At 34.0% G+C, this 17,079-nt stretch overlaps 1 protein-coding gene across 3 annotated transcripts; it reads left to right on the top strand.

The window, feature by feature from the left end:
• The first annotated feature begins 256 nt into the window (after window positions 1-256).
• STATH (statherin) lies at window positions 257-16,186 on the top strand. Of its 3 annotated transcripts, XR_010113995.1 has the most exons (7): window positions 257-281; window positions 6,581-6,675; window positions 8,658-8,745; window positions 12,015-12,080; window positions 13,256-13,276; window positions 13,369-13,398; window positions 14,452-14,471. XR_010113995.1 is itself a non-coding variant. In XM_055295913.2 (6 exons), the coding sequence occupies exons 2-5, from the start codon at window positions 12,030-12,032 to the stop codon at window positions 14,536-14,538; spliced, it is 189 nt and encodes a 62-aa protein (XP_055151888.1). In that variant the 5' UTR covers window positions 9,584-9,643; window positions 12,015-12,029; the 3' UTR covers window positions 14,539-14,571; window positions 15,803-16,186. The 3 variants fall into 3 exon arrangements, 2 of the variants coding, with proteins under 2 accessions (XP_055151888.1, XP_055151889.1); XM_055295913.2 differs by lacking the exons at window positions 257-281; window positions 6,581-6,675; window positions 8,658-8,745 and adding exons at window positions 9,584-9,643; window positions 15,803-16,186 and having other exon boundaries at window positions 14,452-14,571; XM_055295914.2 differs by lacking the exons at window positions 257-281; window positions 6,581-6,675; window positions 8,658-8,745; window positions 13,369-13,398 and adding exons at window positions 9,584-9,643; window positions 15,803-16,186 and having other exon boundaries at window positions 14,452-14,571.
• Window positions 16,187-17,079: the final 893 nt, after the last annotated feature.

Here is a 17,079-nt window from a genome sequence, read left to right as displayed (position 1 = left end):
GAAAAGGAGTACCTAAACCAGCTTGCAAAATTAAACCATAAGTTCTATTTATGAGATCAAGTCTGAGGACAAATAATGTATTTTAAAATCTATTATGTGGGTTTTCAAACTTATAGTACACGAAGAATCACCTGGAGATATTGTTAAAATGCAGGTCTGGTGTATCACCAAGATTCTGAGTCAGCAAGTTTGGCAAGGGGAATTCACAATTTGCATTTTAACAGGCACCAGTTGATGCTGATTCTGATGGTCTCATGTGGCACCCTCAGAGGAACAATGGAGTAAGTTTTACAACTTATTTGAACTTTACAAATGATTTTCTGATATTCATTTCTACGTAAGTTGAATTATCTAATCAGTTGCAAACAGCTGATAATTATCCACGGCAGATAATTATTTATTTATAGAAGAAAGTAAAAGAACAATATAAATGATGATTTAGAGAAAAATCATTTGAAATAATGAGTTTAATTTTATTATGTGAGTTGTTATTCATTAGAGAACTTGTAAATTTGTGATAAAAGAAATATTTCTATATTTCTTCATAACAGTGTGAGAACAAAATAAACAGAGAAAAACACATAGGTGGTCTCTATTAGTTTATAGTAGCTTTTGAGCTACTATAAACATATTCACATAAAAAACAAATGCAAAGTTTCACTTTTTAGTTTTTGCTCCCTTATCTATGGTGATGAATTTTCCCTGCCTTTCACATACAAAAGAAATACGAATCAAAGTGAATTGATATTTAAATACAGGATATTAACTATAGAAATACCTACTGTTAACTCACTTTAAAGATGTTATGAACTAAAAATAGCAGCTTAATGTATCATTTACCTACAATTCTGTCTCCATTCTGTTTCATCATAATTGTGGCTAAGTGTATTTTTATACTCAATCTTGAATTATAAAATTAAGATAGAAACTATTATCTTACTTTCTTTTTCTTCAAGAGAGCTGATATATCCAAAGAGGTAAGACACTTTCATTCGCCGGAAAACTGGATAATAAAACGTGTACTGAAGTTTTAATAGTTTCTTAATTTTTCAAAGAAATGTCATGGGTAAAGAAGAGAATTCTATGTAAGTATTTTCCTGATGATGTTGTGGAGTCCAAACATGTTTTATTCTCCTAGAAGAATCAATACTTACTTCTGAAATATATGCATATTATGTATGGCTAATGTTGCACATTGATTGCATTTATTTGCAGTACACTGACAAAAGTCTCGAATGTCTTGTAGAATTTAGGTGGAAACTCGTAATACCAGTCTGAGGAAGATAATTATTCTCTGAGAACTTAGGTGAACATTGCCTGGTGAATAATTCCATTGGCCTAAAAAATGGTTCAATTTCAATTCTATTAAGTATAATATATAACCTACCATGCATAGATGCTGGCAATCACATACCTAATATAGGAAGTTCCCACCTTCTCATTTTTGGTTGGTGATAAAGTCATTAAACTGGCTATCATATGTAAGATAGAAAATTTTATTTAACATATTTCTTAATGGGTGTATTATTGATGTCTCATTTTGAACTGTCATATCAATGTGATAGGATTTTTAAAATTATCCTTACTAGTACAATAAATATACTGTTAAGTATGGCACTATATTAGGGTTCTCCACAGGGACAGAACTATAGGATATGTGTATATATGAAAGGGAGTTTATTAAGGAGAATTGACTCACACAATCACAAGGTGAAGTCCTATGATAGGCCATCTGCAAGCTGAGGAGCAAGGAAGCCAGCAGTGGCTCTGTCTCAGTCCAAAAGCCACAAAAGTAGGAAAGCTGATGGGGCAGTCTTCAGTCTGTAGCCAAAGGCCCAAGAGCCCCTGGCAAACCACTGGAGTAAGTCCAACAGTCCAAAGGCCGAAGAACCTGGAGTCCGATATTCAAGGACAGGAAGCATCCAGCATGGGAGAAAGATGAAAGCTGGAAGACTCAGCCATCCAGATTATTTCACCTTCTTCCCCCTGCTTTTGCTAGCTAAGAGGCAACCAGTTGGAAGGTGCTCATCCACACTGAGGGTGGGTCTTCCTCTCCCAGTCCACTGACCCAAATATTAATCTCCTCTGGCAAAATCCTCACAGATGCATCCAGAAACAATACTTCGCATCCTTCAATTCATTCAAGTTGACACTTAATATTAACCATCACAAGCACCCCATGCAAAGATGCACAAAGAAAGAAGATAGCTATTCGTGTTAACAGAAGAGAGTATTAAAGAATGTAGGAGTAGTGGCATGGAGAATCTCCATCTAAGTTGGATGTAGTAAGAGTCTCCTCCCCGTAATACCCAAGGGTGGACAAAGTAGTAGCTAAAGGTATTATTTTTAAGAAGACTTCAGCCCAGTTTGGACTGATTGCCTATAATCAGTGTTCCCACATGTATAGTAAAACCACAAACTCTAACAAACAGTGAAAATGTAAATGCTTTATCTTTTTTTTTAACCTTCTTCTAACCATTTGTGTTTTTAGAAAAGGGACAATATCACTAATAGTTCAAGTGATTATGTACATTATATATAAGATCCTAACAACTTTAACAATCTAAGCTTTTAAGAACAACAATTGTGAAACCCTTGTATGGTCATTGTCTGAATTCCCTGCAATTTTCTGTCTTCTTTTGTGTGTATCCAGGGGAGGTATCACCAATATAATCCATATTTATAGTATCAGCTCTATCCAGCATACCCAATATATTATCCTTATTCCTATCCATATGCTTACAATGCATCTCAGTAAACACAGGACATAATTACAAAGGTAAGCCAAGTCTAGTGACATGTTTTTACTATCCAGAAATATCAGTGCTGACAGTGAAAAGAGGAAAAACAAGCACAAACCATAAAACCAACAGCAGTTCCAGTCTAAAAATTGTAGTCTTCTGAAACCCCTTGAGATGTATTCATTTAATTTAAGTGCTTCTGAGATAAAGCCACTGTCCCACTGTGGTTAAAACTCTGGGCTCTGTGGAGAAGAGCCCCTATCTTGGCCCTGACAACTACTGTTGTTAACTGTTGTTGTTTTTAAACCTCAGTTTTATCATCAACAAAATATGTATTAATATAATACTTAAGAACTTTAGAGAGTTGGTGACGCTTCTGAAAGATATATGACATAAAATCTCTTGATCAGAAAAATGTATAGTTTTGACTGCAGGCTTTTCTGCCACTAAATCTGTCCCTGGATGTTGTTTAAATTTTGTGCCCCCAAATGTAATCTTTGGAAAAGCTGCATAAGCACCATCTGTAACGTGAGAAATTTACATGTTATGTATGGCCTAAGTAACTCTAATAAGCAATTGCCATGGGAACTAACATAATACTAACAAGGGAATATAAAAATATTATCAATTTCCATTTTAGAAAGTGAGTTTTATCTTTCTGTGTACAAAATTAGTTGCTCGAATTCTATGAGAGATGAAATATTTCACTACAAAATAAAGCAAACTTTTGGAGATAAAAGAGGACTGTTCTGAAATTCGACGTTGAAATGGTTCATAAGATTGCAATTATTTTTCAGAGCATTTGAGAGATTGTATTCCAATAGGATTCCCTGTTCCATTAATGATATGGGAAGGAGACTGAACTTGATCCCCTAGGCATTAGATAATAGCTAATGACATTTAATCAAGAAAGGATATATTACAAAATTATTTTGGGAAGTTAAATATGAATGCAATACTTAAGCTGTATGTAAGTCGGATAATAAAGATGATGACAGAAAAACGAGAAATTTACATTAGAATTAAAGATGGTGGATAATAACTCTTGTTTATTCAGATACTCATTTAATGAATATTTAATTGTCTCCTGTGTGTCAAATGCTATTTTGGGCGCTGCATTATATTAACTAAAATTATCTATAAATATCTACTCTGCACCAGGCCAGGACCTACATGTATTTACAGGAAGAAACATCTTACAGACAACCTGTTATTTTCTCTTTCTGTACATATTTCAGTGGCAAATCCAGTTTCTACATGTGTATTTTCATCCCTGATGCCACATCACACTACCACCGATTTTTGCAAAATTGACAAAAAGGCAATGTGAAATAAGACAAAGGCCATGATACTTGCCTTCTTAGTTGACCTTTGATTAGATAGTTCTAACATCAAACTGCTAAACTGGTTTTACTGCTGTTCCAAGTAATAAAAAACTATTCATGAAAGTAATGGATATCAGCCCATTTTTATGTATATGCTCTTTATTTCTATTTTTTTATATTTCAGACATAACACATTTCTTTCATCATTTTCTTTTCCAAGTTTGAGTAGCACTGACTGAAGCACCTTGTATCAGAGGTCCTGCGAAGTCACATATTTCTAATTTGGTCTGTCATCTTTTATATCTAACCAACATATGGACTTCAAGCGCAGCTAGATTATTGCACGTATTTATTCTAACATTTGATTTGCTCCTGGATTCCTTTGTCACAGCACGTATGCTAAGCCTCCAAAGTCCTCACGTTTCTTATCTCTGTCCCTACAGAACAGAAGATAACCCCCATGTCACCCCATAGCTTTAGGCAAGAATTCAGAACACAACAATGTTCTCCATGAGTTTGTCAGCAATTATTTTCCTTCATTTATACATCGAGTGACAGTAGCTGTCAGGCCCTCTTCAGATACTGCACATGCAGCAAGGTCTAAGAGAGATGAAAGCTGGCCTTCAGGCAGTTTACACTGTAGTTGGGAGATAGAAACAACAAGTGAAGAAATAATGCATAGTATCTCAAGTAATCATAAGTGTGTTAAAGATGTAGAAGGCAAGGCTAAGGCAAAGAGGCAATTTAAAATAGGTTGGTCAAGAAAAGCCTCTCTGGCACAGTGGCATTTTAGAAAACATATGAAGTGCTTATGTTCATAAGTTAGCATGAAAAAAAAATCCAGCAGAAGAAATAGCAGGGCTGCATTCTACTGTGGTAGAAATACATTTGTTGCGTTTGGGAAAACTTTAATGAAAACAGCATGAATAGAGAAGGAAAGACGTGGATAAAATAAACTATATTACGGAAAAGAGGTGAGTAGATGACTGAAGCGCCATAGGTAAAAGATAGCCTTTGGATTGAGATAAATGTCATTGGATCAGGCCTTGATCTGATTTATATTTTGGAAGGGAGGCAAAGGTTGAAGCATAGATCCCTTACTTTGGCATTACAGAACCCTGCTGGCCCTTAATATTTTTACAGCCTTTTGTTCTACCTGTTCATTCTTTTTTTCCGTATTCTCCTAACCTACAAGTTAATATTTATGATTTAGTACATACTTGCACTAACTCAAACAACTCCAGTGAAGTCTGATTTTGATTAATTATATTTGCTAAAATATCAATCCTACTAATTGTTAAATCTTCTTACACTGCAGCTCTACCAAGAAAACTCAGATGTACAAAGAAAATAATTTATTTTATGTTTTATAAATGTGGCGTACAATGTTGCTAAGCAAATATTATTCTTCTATTTAGTTTTATAGTTCTCACCCTTTCCCTTCAATAAAATGTCCAAATGTATCATCAAGTTTTCTGATATATCCAACTCATCTTACCTTGTAGTCAGTTCCAGAAAACAATCTACTCTGAATTAAAAACTGAGCCCATTTGATCTAACCCATTTAAGCTCTCTACTTTCACTTGTTTATAAATTAATCTATACTTGACCAAATTTGTAACTCTCTGCAACATCTTGATCATTGACATGATTCTAATGTTTTTCCAGGGATATATCCCTATTGTTCCTGGTTTTGTATTTCTTCCTTTATACTTGGAGAATTTAAAAAATTAAGATGTTCTTTTTCATGAAGATTATGATGGTGAAAACTATAATAACGATAGAATCCAATATTTGCATTTGAGTCATTTTAATTTACAATGTGATTTTTATATACTCTCCTTTAAGTTTCAAGTATTATTGTAACAATTTATAAATAAGAAAATTTTAGTTTAAAGACATAAAGCAAACTAAGCAACCTATAAGGTCACTGCAACATGGTAATTAACACTTTCTTCCTGATGTTTCATCCTCTTGGCTTCCACAACATACAAACAGCCGAGAAATATCTCTTCTGCTATTCTTTTCCATCACAGATTTTTTTTCATAGACTTTCTATTTTCTCTTACACATTACATCAGTGCTCAGTAGGATATCTATCCTCAGCTTATCCTCTTCTGACTCTACACGTCTTGATTGTATAAGCTGTAATAATCTCATAGTTTGATTACAATCAATAAGATGATAAGTACCCAATCTGCAACTCCATTGTTGACCTTCTTCCAATTTTAGACTCATGTTTTCCTGGGTTTCTCTGTGTTAGCCTTTATCCTTGTCTGATTCACAAATTATACTGTAAACTCCTTAAGAACAAGAGTAAAGCTTCTCATGTCATGTCCCCAGAATAAACAACATTCTATCTTATCTAGTAGATTATCATATGTTTTTCAGCATTTGTCAATCATATATTTCATTTTAGTAATTCAAACAGGAACATAATATAACATTTTTAGTTAAATAAATAAATAAATATCATGGGTATTGGTCATAAATGGTTTCATGTTTCCATCATAGGAGAATTGCAGAATAAGGAGAAGGAGGGGCAGCAACTGGAGCAGCAGGAAGACAAGGAGGATGAAGAGGAAGAGGAGGAGACGGCAGTAAAGAAGGTAGAGAAGCAAGATTGAGGAAAGCCCAGCATAAACATCACTACAAATATCCATTCACGGGTTGCATCCTTAAGCAAAAATTGTATTGCCTCACCTGTGATAAAGCAGTAGTTCTTTGTTGATGTTTCCTTTTTAACAAAAGGTCATGACATTTTCAAAGAGAATAGTGTTTGGCATAGACGATAGGATATCTGTTTTCTTTAATTATAAAGTATGAAGTCATGTTCTGGTTCATCAGTCTTCTAAATTGGTCTACTCTTCCTGGAGGGTGGGACCATAACTAACAAGAGAAGGTCACTCCTTTGTTTCCAGTCCACTATCCTTATTTGACCTATCAGACATAATCCCCACACTTCCTAACTTGGGGAAGCAGAAAATGATGGGTGGAATAATGCCTACATGTTGGTATTCTAACATAACATGTAGAGGAGTTAAGTTTAACTGTAATTTTAAAGTGTGTATATTAAGATGTATCAATATTTCTTACCATGTAGTTTGCTGTTTGTTAGTGCCTTTGGGCTATTAGTTTGCTTTATGTTCACTAGAACATGAATACTTTAGATCTACTAGAACTGTACCTAATATTGTTGGATAAATGAAGTAGTGAAGAAAACCAGTGGTAAGAAAGGAGAAGAGAGGGAGAAGAAAGAAACAAGAAAAGAAGAAAATCATTTGACTTTCCCCAAATAATTGAAGCAGAGTTTATTTTTAAAATCAGATATAGTTCAGTAGTTACTGAACCATGGGCCAGGCACAATGGCTCATGACTGCAATCCCAGCACTACTTGGAGGCTAAGGCAGAAGGATTTTTGTGGTCAAAAGTTCAAGACCAGCATGAGCAACATAGCAAGACCAAGTTTCTATCCAAAAAAATTAAATTAAATTAACCAATAGTGGTAACACATGTCTGTAGTCCCAGCTAAACATGAGGCTGAGGTTATAGGACCACTTGAGCCCAGGAGTTCCAGGCATCTGTGAACTATGATCTCACCAATGCACTCAAGACTGTGCTATGCAGCAAGACCCCATCTCTGGAAAAATAAAATAGTTACTGAACCCTATGTAACTTTTTTCCACTCAGAATGTAAAGAGATTGTATTTGTTTTACACATGAGAAGAGACTTTGTATCTATAATGCTTATAAATCTCATGACACAAGAACAGGAATAATATCTATCTAATTTGATTTGAATTATTTATTTGCCTTAAGAAATGATTTATATTTTCTTGGACTGGGCGCGGTGGCTCACTCTTGTAATCCCAGCACTTTGGGAGGCCGAGGCGGGCGGATCACGAGGTCAGGAGATCGAGACCACGGTGAAACCCCGTCTCTACTAAAAATACAAAAAATTAGCCAGGCGTGGTGGCGGGCACCTGTAGTCCCAGCTACTCGGAGAGGCTGAGGCAGGAGAATGGCGTGAACCCGGGAGGGGGAGCTTGCAGTGAGCGGAGATTGCACCACTGCACTCCAGCCTGGGCGACAGAGGGAGACTCCGTCTCAAAAAAAAAAAAAAGAAATGATTTATATTTTCTTGTATATTACCCAGAGAATAATCATAATTTCCAGTAAGGTTGTTCCAATACAGCATAAAAATTTACCTAATAAATACTTCCTTAAAAAATCTAATACAAAATTAAACCACAAGTTCTCTTCACTGGTTAAAGCCTAAGGATAACTAATGCATTCAGGAGACAAATATGTGGTTTTTTTTTTTTTTTTTTTTTTTTTTTTTGTGGATATAGGGGTCTCACTATGTTGCCTAGGCTGTTCTTGAACTTCTATACTCAAACAATCCTCCTGCCTCAGCCTCCCAAAGTGCTGGGATTACAGACATGAGGCACTGAGACCAGCCTTGTTTCAAACTTCACAGTACCCAAAGAATCACCTGGAAATATTGTTAAAAACCAAGCCCCTTAGGGCAACCCCAAGATTCCGACTCAGCAAGTTTGCGAAGGTGGACTAAGAATTTGCATTTCCACAGGCTCCCGCTGATGCTGTCTGTGATGGTCCCATGTGGCACACTATGAAGAACAACGCACTAGGCTGTATAACTTACCTCAACTTTACATGTAAGTTTCTGATATTCATTTCTTAGTACATTGAAATATCCAACCAGCAGTGAGTAGGGTAATTTTTACACAAATTTTCCTAGGAATGTAATGAAAACATTTTTTCCTTCACTCTAGTGTAATCATGTCAACACATGGCTGCTATGGAGAAATATGCAGCCTTAAAAACTCCAGGAAATTAAATTGAATTTCCAAATACATATATGCAGTCATATGTGAGATATATATCACTGAGCACTTAGAGTCAGTTCACCATAAATATAAGAAGTTTTGTCATATAGTACCCAAAAGATTGCTGAATTTGGCAAATGTTTACATTCACTTTGTAATTTAAAATGTTCTAAAGTCAATGAAAGATGGTAAAAGTGTGAGATAAATCATGATTTGAAGAAACACTCTTGAAGTATATGATGACTATAATTTTATTACGCCAGTTACCACAAGTTATCAGAGAACATGTAAAATCTTGATAACATGGTAAGTATTATTTTTGTCATAGAGTTGTTCCACCTTGGGCACATACTTGCGGAAACATCTTTATCACTGCAATCATTTCTATGCCTGGTTTCCTCCAGCATACTTTTCCGTCGTCTGACTCATTCATGGCTAGACTAACACTGGGATTAACATATGATGGGTCCAGTTGTTTCCTGATTACTTTGTCTTCACAATCATCTATTGCAAAATCACTTTGTTATGGTTATTTTTATCATTTGTAGAGACAGATTTTGGGCATTACTTTTAGTTTCCATAATGTGATCTCATAATTGCCATTATTTAACAAAAACAAATGGGGGATTTCAAAGTGTTTAAATACATTGGCCCTCTAGGGAAGCACATCATCTCTTGACGCTTCGCTTCAACTTCACTACTTCTGTAGTCTCATCTTGGGTAAAAGGTAATATGTTCATGTATAATCGAATATGATATCTTAGAGTGTTGCTTCCTAAAATCTTTTGAAAACCAATTATAAAAATGTGTATTTATGTAATGATAATTTCTCATAAAGAAACAATTGAGAGAAATGATGTGCCTCTTAGGATCTGAAGGTAAGTTGAGAATCTCAATAACCATACATTGAAATCAGCAATCATCATGCAAAGTAAATAATGTGGAATATGGAGACATATTCCAGCTTCTCTCCTGATGGAACTTTCTAAAAAGCTTTTTATTTCCTTGTCTACTTACTGGCATCTACCCTCTTACTTACTACTTTTACCTTTAACTTAAATTCAAAGTTCATATTTTAAGAAAATAGCATACATTCTCTTTTTTGCAAATGTATATATTGTTTCACAAGTTTAAGTTTTAAAAATTTACTTTTTTCCCATAAGTAAACATTTCCCGCTACCTTTTCATTGACCTTTCCATCATTTTAAACAGTTCTGTCATTCTGCATAATAAAAAATATTGTATAACAGTCATGCTTTACCACCTTACTATTTTATATTATTTAAGTTGTTTTCATTCAGTTGTGATATGGCAGAAGAGAAAGATGTTACTATTTCATATTTTTATTATTTTTCATTGGGGAAATATTTTTTTAAAACCATTACATATATATTTATATATCTATGTCTATATATCCATCTTTCAGTTTATCAAGGTTAGTAAAAGAAAATTACTCTTCTATGAGCATTTTTTGATTCTATACTTTCAATAAAATTTACAGGTATAAAAAACACTAAAGTTTATATGCTTTTTGTATCATAAAATGACTGATGGGTAGGTTTAGCTATGAGGTGATAGAAAAACCCCCAGTTACATATTATTTTTACGGTTACTCTAATACCAGAAATTTCCTCTTTTTTTTTTTTTTTTTTTTAAATTTGAGATGGAGTTTTGCTCTTATAGCCCAGGGTGGAGTACAATGGCACAATCTTGGCTCACTGCAACCTCCGCCTCCCAGGCCCAAGTGATTCTTCTGCCTCAGCTTCCTAAGTAGCTGGGATTACAGGCACTTACCACCATGCCCGGCGAAATTTTTATTATTATTATTTTTAGCGGAGACAGGGTTTCTCCATGTTGGTCAGGCTGGTCTTGAACTCCTGACCACAGGTGATCTGCCCGCCTTGGCCTTCCAAAGTGCTGTGATTACAGGCATGAGCCACCACGCCCGGCCAGAAATTTCAATTTAAATAACTGAGGCAAATCAGTGAATAAGTAACAAAGCAAATGCCGTAAATCACGAGTTCTGCTTCATGTTTTGGAGATTTGGGGTTATTAATAACAGTAATTTTTTTATAATTAGGTAAAAAATATTCTTGTAATGTTTTATCACAAGTTATTGGTAAAAGAGATTAGAATAATGAAGACCATTACCTTTATGTGAATTACTCTATAGTTTTCAATAAACAGGTAAAAATGTCATTTATTTGTAAGTCTTGTGGCAATTATGTGTTTCACTGAAAATGTCTTTATTTAGATGTTTATAATTTACAAATAAATAATCTAACTTTTTTGTTTAATAAAAAAGGAACTGGGTTAACTGGCTTATGCTGTTTATGATAACATATCACAGTCCCAGATTAGGTTAATTTTGTGGAATGAGATTATTTAAAATATTAAGTCATCTTCACCAATTCGACTTCTCAAAGGAGGTATGAATATTTTCTCTGTGACTTCTTATCAGTTGTATTGTTCTCTACCCAATATCATTAATGTTCTAATCTGAAGGTTACACCACTTTTGCAACTCTCAAGACAGAAATCTGGGTCATTTTCAGTAACGTTATCATAAAGCGATTGCCCATTGCTGGTCATTCTAACATCCAAACATCTCTTTACACTGTACCTTAAATATCATCCCTAATGTCATTATTTAAGGCGCCCCATAATGTCACAAAACCTGAGTAATCATGTTGTCTCCAGTTTTATCTTCCCTACATTTTGAACTGTTTGCACTTTCAGTATGGTATCCTCTCTCTTTTTCATTTTCTTGCAGTCACCCAACACCCCTTTACTCATCCCACATAACCCAACTCAAGCTTTACTTTCTTCTTTACTTTCATACCCCTATTCTCTTGCTCTGTGTAAGGCGTTGATTTGTGTGTTTCTCTAACGCCTTAGCATTTCCATATCAGAGCACTCACTTTTACTTATCAATGTCTCCAACAAGTCTCCAAGTTTCATGATGTCAGGCAATGGGTTTTAATTGTCTTTCTATCTGGAGTGTGTCTCCCAGTGCTTTGGAGCATAGCATAATCAATAAACTTTTGATGAGTGAATGCAAGAAAAAATGTGATACTGAATTTCCACATATGTTTTCAGAGAACCCAGCCAACTATGAAGTTCCTTGTCTTTGCCTTCATCTTGGCTCTCATGGTTTCCATGATTGTAAGTATATCAGGACATTTGAAGAACATGTTCTCAGTACCTATCCCAAGAGTCTCTCTATTCCTTGTGTTCTGGCATATATTGTGTTTACTTGAATACAGTTTTATATGTTTAAATGTTTCCATATGAACCTTTTTTTGTATTAACCTACATGAGTTAAGGATTTAGAATAAATAGTCATTCTTCACCTGCAGACACTAAAGAATATTTAGCTTAATGTGAAATAAAAGAAAGTTTTACTGAACTTCTTAAATATGTGGAACTGAGAGCTTGTAAAAGTATCTTTAAACATGTAATGTTCTAGACAATCTGAAGCTAGAAATCTCAGGAATGAACTAGGTGAACTTGAGTGGAATTCAAGTATTAGAAGATGTCAAAGTAGAAATTTTCAAGTCATTCCTTGCAAAACTAACTTAAAATTAGTACACAATTATTTAGCACACACTTTCTAAAATAAAGCTGCTTATTTTTAACTGTAAAACAAAACTTCAGGTCTGTTAATGTTATGAGTTCCCAGCTTGTATTGTCATTTACTACTGTGTATCACTAGGTAAAGCACTTGACTTCTCTGGAGCTCTTTCTTCTACTCTACTTCCTTCTCTTTCTCCTGTTCCTTTTCTTTCTATGACATTAGTAGGAAATTGCCCACGAAAGAATAAAAATACTTCAACTTACCTGGTAAATCCTAACAGATATTTCAAAAACTAATTTGATTATAAAATCACAGTATTGCACATTATTTGTCATAAAAGGGTAGGTGTCTAAAAAATAAAAAATAAAAATGTAAGGAAAACAGAGAAAAACATAATGCTTGTCTCTGTCAGTAAATAAAAGTTATATGTAAGTAGCCTTTGAGCTACTGAGAACATATTCTCATGAAAAAAATATAAAATTTCACTTTTCATTCACCAGTGATAACCATTTACTCCCTTTCACACACAAAAGAAGTATAAATCCAAATAATTTATATTTGAATATAGCACACTAATTACAGAAAAGTATACTCTTAACTCATTTTAAAGATGTCATGAAGCAAAAATAACTAATTTAGTGTCTATTGATGATTTGCCTACATCCTGTTTACTCACAACTGTAGCTGCTGAGTTCATTTTTGTACTCAATCTGGAATTATAACATTGAGATACTAACTATTGTCTCATTTGCTGTTTTCTAAGGGAGCTGATTCATCTGAAGAGGTGAGTCATTTTCATTCACTGGAAAACTTGTTTTCAGTTTTGTCCTCCCTACATTTGTACTGAATTATTAAACTTTTCTTCATTTTTCGCAGAAATTTTTTCGTAGATTTGGAAGATTCAATGTAAGTATTCTCTGATAATGCTGTGTAGTCCAAATAAATTGTATTCTCTGATTACTAATTCTTCTAGAAGAATCAATACTTATTTCTCAAATATGTGTAGTAGTTGCAAAAGTGTGCTTTGTTTTCCTCTATTTATGATACACAGGTAACAGTCACAAATGTATTGTGTCCTAACAACATTTAAATTGAAACTCATAGTGCCAACCTGAAGAAATCAGTTACTCTCTGAGCCCTTAAGTATCATCTCCTAAGTAATCACATTGATCTAAAAAATAGTTGAAATTCTAATTCTATTAATTATAATATATGCCTCATGGAGCATAAAGGCTGATAATTACACATAAAATACGGTAAGTGTGCACCTTCTGATTTTTTTTGAGGGTGATAAACTCATTAAATTAAAGAGGCCATGATAAATGAGACAGCAAATTTCATTTCTTTAACATTTTTCTTAATGTATGTATCTTGATGTGCCAGTATGTTGACATATAATGTCAATGTGATAGGGTTGCAAAAGATCTCCTAACTAATACAGTGTATACATGGATTAAAATAACACCAAATAAAAAGATGCTCTAAAAGAGATGATACTTATTTATGTTAACAGAAGGAAAAAGTATTAAAGAATGTAGGACTCATAAGAGACAGTAAGCTCATTAAAAGAGTGACTTGAAGAAACACCACATAAGCTGAATTTAGTAAATGTCGCCTTCCTGTAATACTCAAAGGTGGGCAAAATGGTTGCTGGGAGGTAGTATTTTGAAGAAAATTTAAAACCTCTTTGGAGTGGTAGCCTATAATCAGTGTTCCTGCATGTAAAATAAAACCACAAAACTGTGAATATACTGTACAAAGGTAAATACTCAGTCATTTTTACCTGCTTTTAAAATGTGTTTATAACCAAAAAGAAAAATCTAATTAAAAGTTTGGAAAAAAATCTTATAAGTATTATGTAAGTTCCTAAAACTTTAACAATCTAAGCTTCTAATAAAAACGCTTGCACTGCCATTAACTCAATTTTCTGCAATTTTTTTTCTCCTTGTGTGTATACAGAATGGGTTTGGCCCTTATCAGCAATTTCCAGAACAACCACTATACCCACAACCATACCAACCACCATACCAACAATATCCCTTTTAATATTATCAGTAACTACAGGACATGATTATTGAGGTAAGATGGGTTTAGTGACATTTTTTACTTTCTCTATCAGTGCTGACAGTTAAAAGAAGAAAAACAAAAACAAGCCATTAAACCAACAGCAGTTCCAGTATAAGAAAGCAGCCAGCTATATAGCTCCTTGAAGTGTATTAATTGATATAAATGCTTCTGAGATAAAGTCTCTGTCCTGCTATGGTTAGAAGGCTGGGTTATAGGGTGGGGAACACCAGGGTTTGTATCCTGGCCCTGACAACTGCTAGTTTCATGACTTTGAACTACTCCTAATGCTCCCGAACCTCAGTTTTCTCATCAAAAAATTGTGTATTATGATAACACTTAAATGTGCTTTTTAGAATTGGTGACACTTTTGAAAGACATATCACATAAAATCTCTTGATCAGAAAGGTTTGTAGTTATAACTGCAGGGCTTCCCTGCTACTAAATCTGTACCTAGATGTTGCTTAAAGTTTTCACTCCCAAAATGCAATCTTTGGAGAAGCTTCCATCTGGGAACCATCTGGGAACTTGTGAGAAATTTGCATTTTATACCCTAAGTAACTCTACTGAGCAATTACTATAGAAATTATTAACATAATACTATGTTAATGCTGTGAAATGCTATGAAAATATGGAAATGTTATCAATTTCTTTTTAGAAAGTCAGTTTTACCTATCTCTACACAACATTAAATGTTCTAAATTCTATGAAAAAATAATATTTCAAAACAAAATAGAGCAAACTGTTGGAGATAAGGGAGGATTGTTCTACAAAGTTAAAATAGTCCAAAAGATTTCAATTATTTCTCAGTGCATTTCGGAGATTATATTCCAATTCAATTCTCTATTGCCATTAATGATATGGGGAAGAGCCTGAACTTGATCTTCTAGGTTTTAGGTAATAGCTGACGACATTTAATCAAGAAAAGATGTATTGAAATATGATTTAAGGGAAATGTATATAAATGAAATGTGTAGGCTATATTTAAGTAGAAGAATAAAAATATGATGATTGAAAAACAACTTAAATTTGAATTTAAATTGTAGATGCTGAATGATAATTTTTATTTATTCAGGTACCAATTTAATAAGCATTTAATTGTCTACTCTGTGTCAAATATTATTTTGGGCCCTGCATTTTATAAACTATAATTGTATATAATATCTACTCTGTACGAGGCCAGAAGATAAATGTATTTACAGGAGTAAAAATTTTACAGATAATCTGTTTTTTTTTTTCTGTGCAGGTTTGATTGGCAAATACCACTTCTACATGCATATTCTCATCCTTCATACCATATCACACTACTACCACTTTTTGAAGAATCATCAAAGAGCAATGCAAATGAAAAACAGACTATAATTTACTGTATACTCTTTGTTTCAGGATAGTAGCCTTTTCAATTGTCACTTGATGATACAATTGCAATTTAAACTGTTAAGCCGTTTTCAGTGCTGTTTCTGAATAATAGAAATCACTTCTCTAAAAACAATAAATTTCAAGCACATTCTTACATGTATGCTCCTTATTTTTCTCTTTTCTATTTATAGGAATAATGATTTCTTTCATCATCTTCTTTCCCAGTTTCACTAGCACAGATTGAAGCACATAATGTCAGAGGCCCTTATTTATAATTTAGTCTGTCATATTTTATATGTTACAAACATGGTACTCAAACTCACTTATTATCAGAGCTATTTATGCCAAGATTTGATTTGCCCATGGTTTCCTTTGCCACGTCACAGTTGTTAAGCCTCCAAAGCACTCACATTTTTTATCTCAGTCCCTGTAGGTCAGAAGATAACTACTATGTCACTCTACAGCAGTATGTAGGCACTCTGCATGTAAACCATCTAATGCCCTCCATTAGTTTTTCAGCAATGACTTTTATTCAAGAAATATTTATTGAATGACCCCAGCTGTCAGGCCCTCTTCTGGATGCTGCAGACAAAGAGAGACAAAAGTCCTGTCTTTGGAGAGTTTACACTGTAGTTGGGAGATGCAGATACAAAGTAAATAAATAGTACATATCTTAGGCAATAAGTGTGCTGAAGAAGTATAAGCATGTCTAGGGCACAGAAACAAATTTAAACAGGATAGTCAAGAGCTTCTCTGACATAGTGACATTTTATGAAAGATATGAACTAAGCATGAGAGCGAATATAGAGAAATAAATTTTCCAGCAGAAAAATAGAAAATGCAAATTTATTGTGATAGAAACATGTTTGTTTCATTAGGGACAAATTCAAGGAGACCAATATGGACAGAGAAGGCGAGTGGATCAAAATAAATTACGTCACAGCGTAAGGGATATGCAGGTAACTAAAGCTTTGTGGCCCGTGTTAAGTCTTTGATTTGAGATGGATGACACTGGAGAAAGTTATAATCTTATTTATATTTTGGAACGGAATCAAGGGTTGAATCATAGATATCCACACTTGGGCCTTACAGAAATCTGTGGGCTCTTCCTATTTTTATGTCCTTTTATTCTATGTGTTCCTTTTAAAATTTATTTTATTTTCC

The sequence above is a fragment of the Symphalangus syndactylus genome, chromosome 10 (assembly GCF_028878055.3).
Source record: "Symphalangus syndactylus isolate Jambi chromosome 10, NHGRI_mSymSyn1-v2.1_pri, whole genome shotgun sequence".
Taxonomy (NCBI): domain Eukaryota; kingdom Metazoa; phylum Chordata; class Mammalia; order Primates; family Hylobatidae; genus Symphalangus; species Symphalangus syndactylus.
The sequence above is the reverse complement of the archived record's forward strand: the minus strand, read 5'-3'. Positions and strand labels throughout refer to the sequence as shown.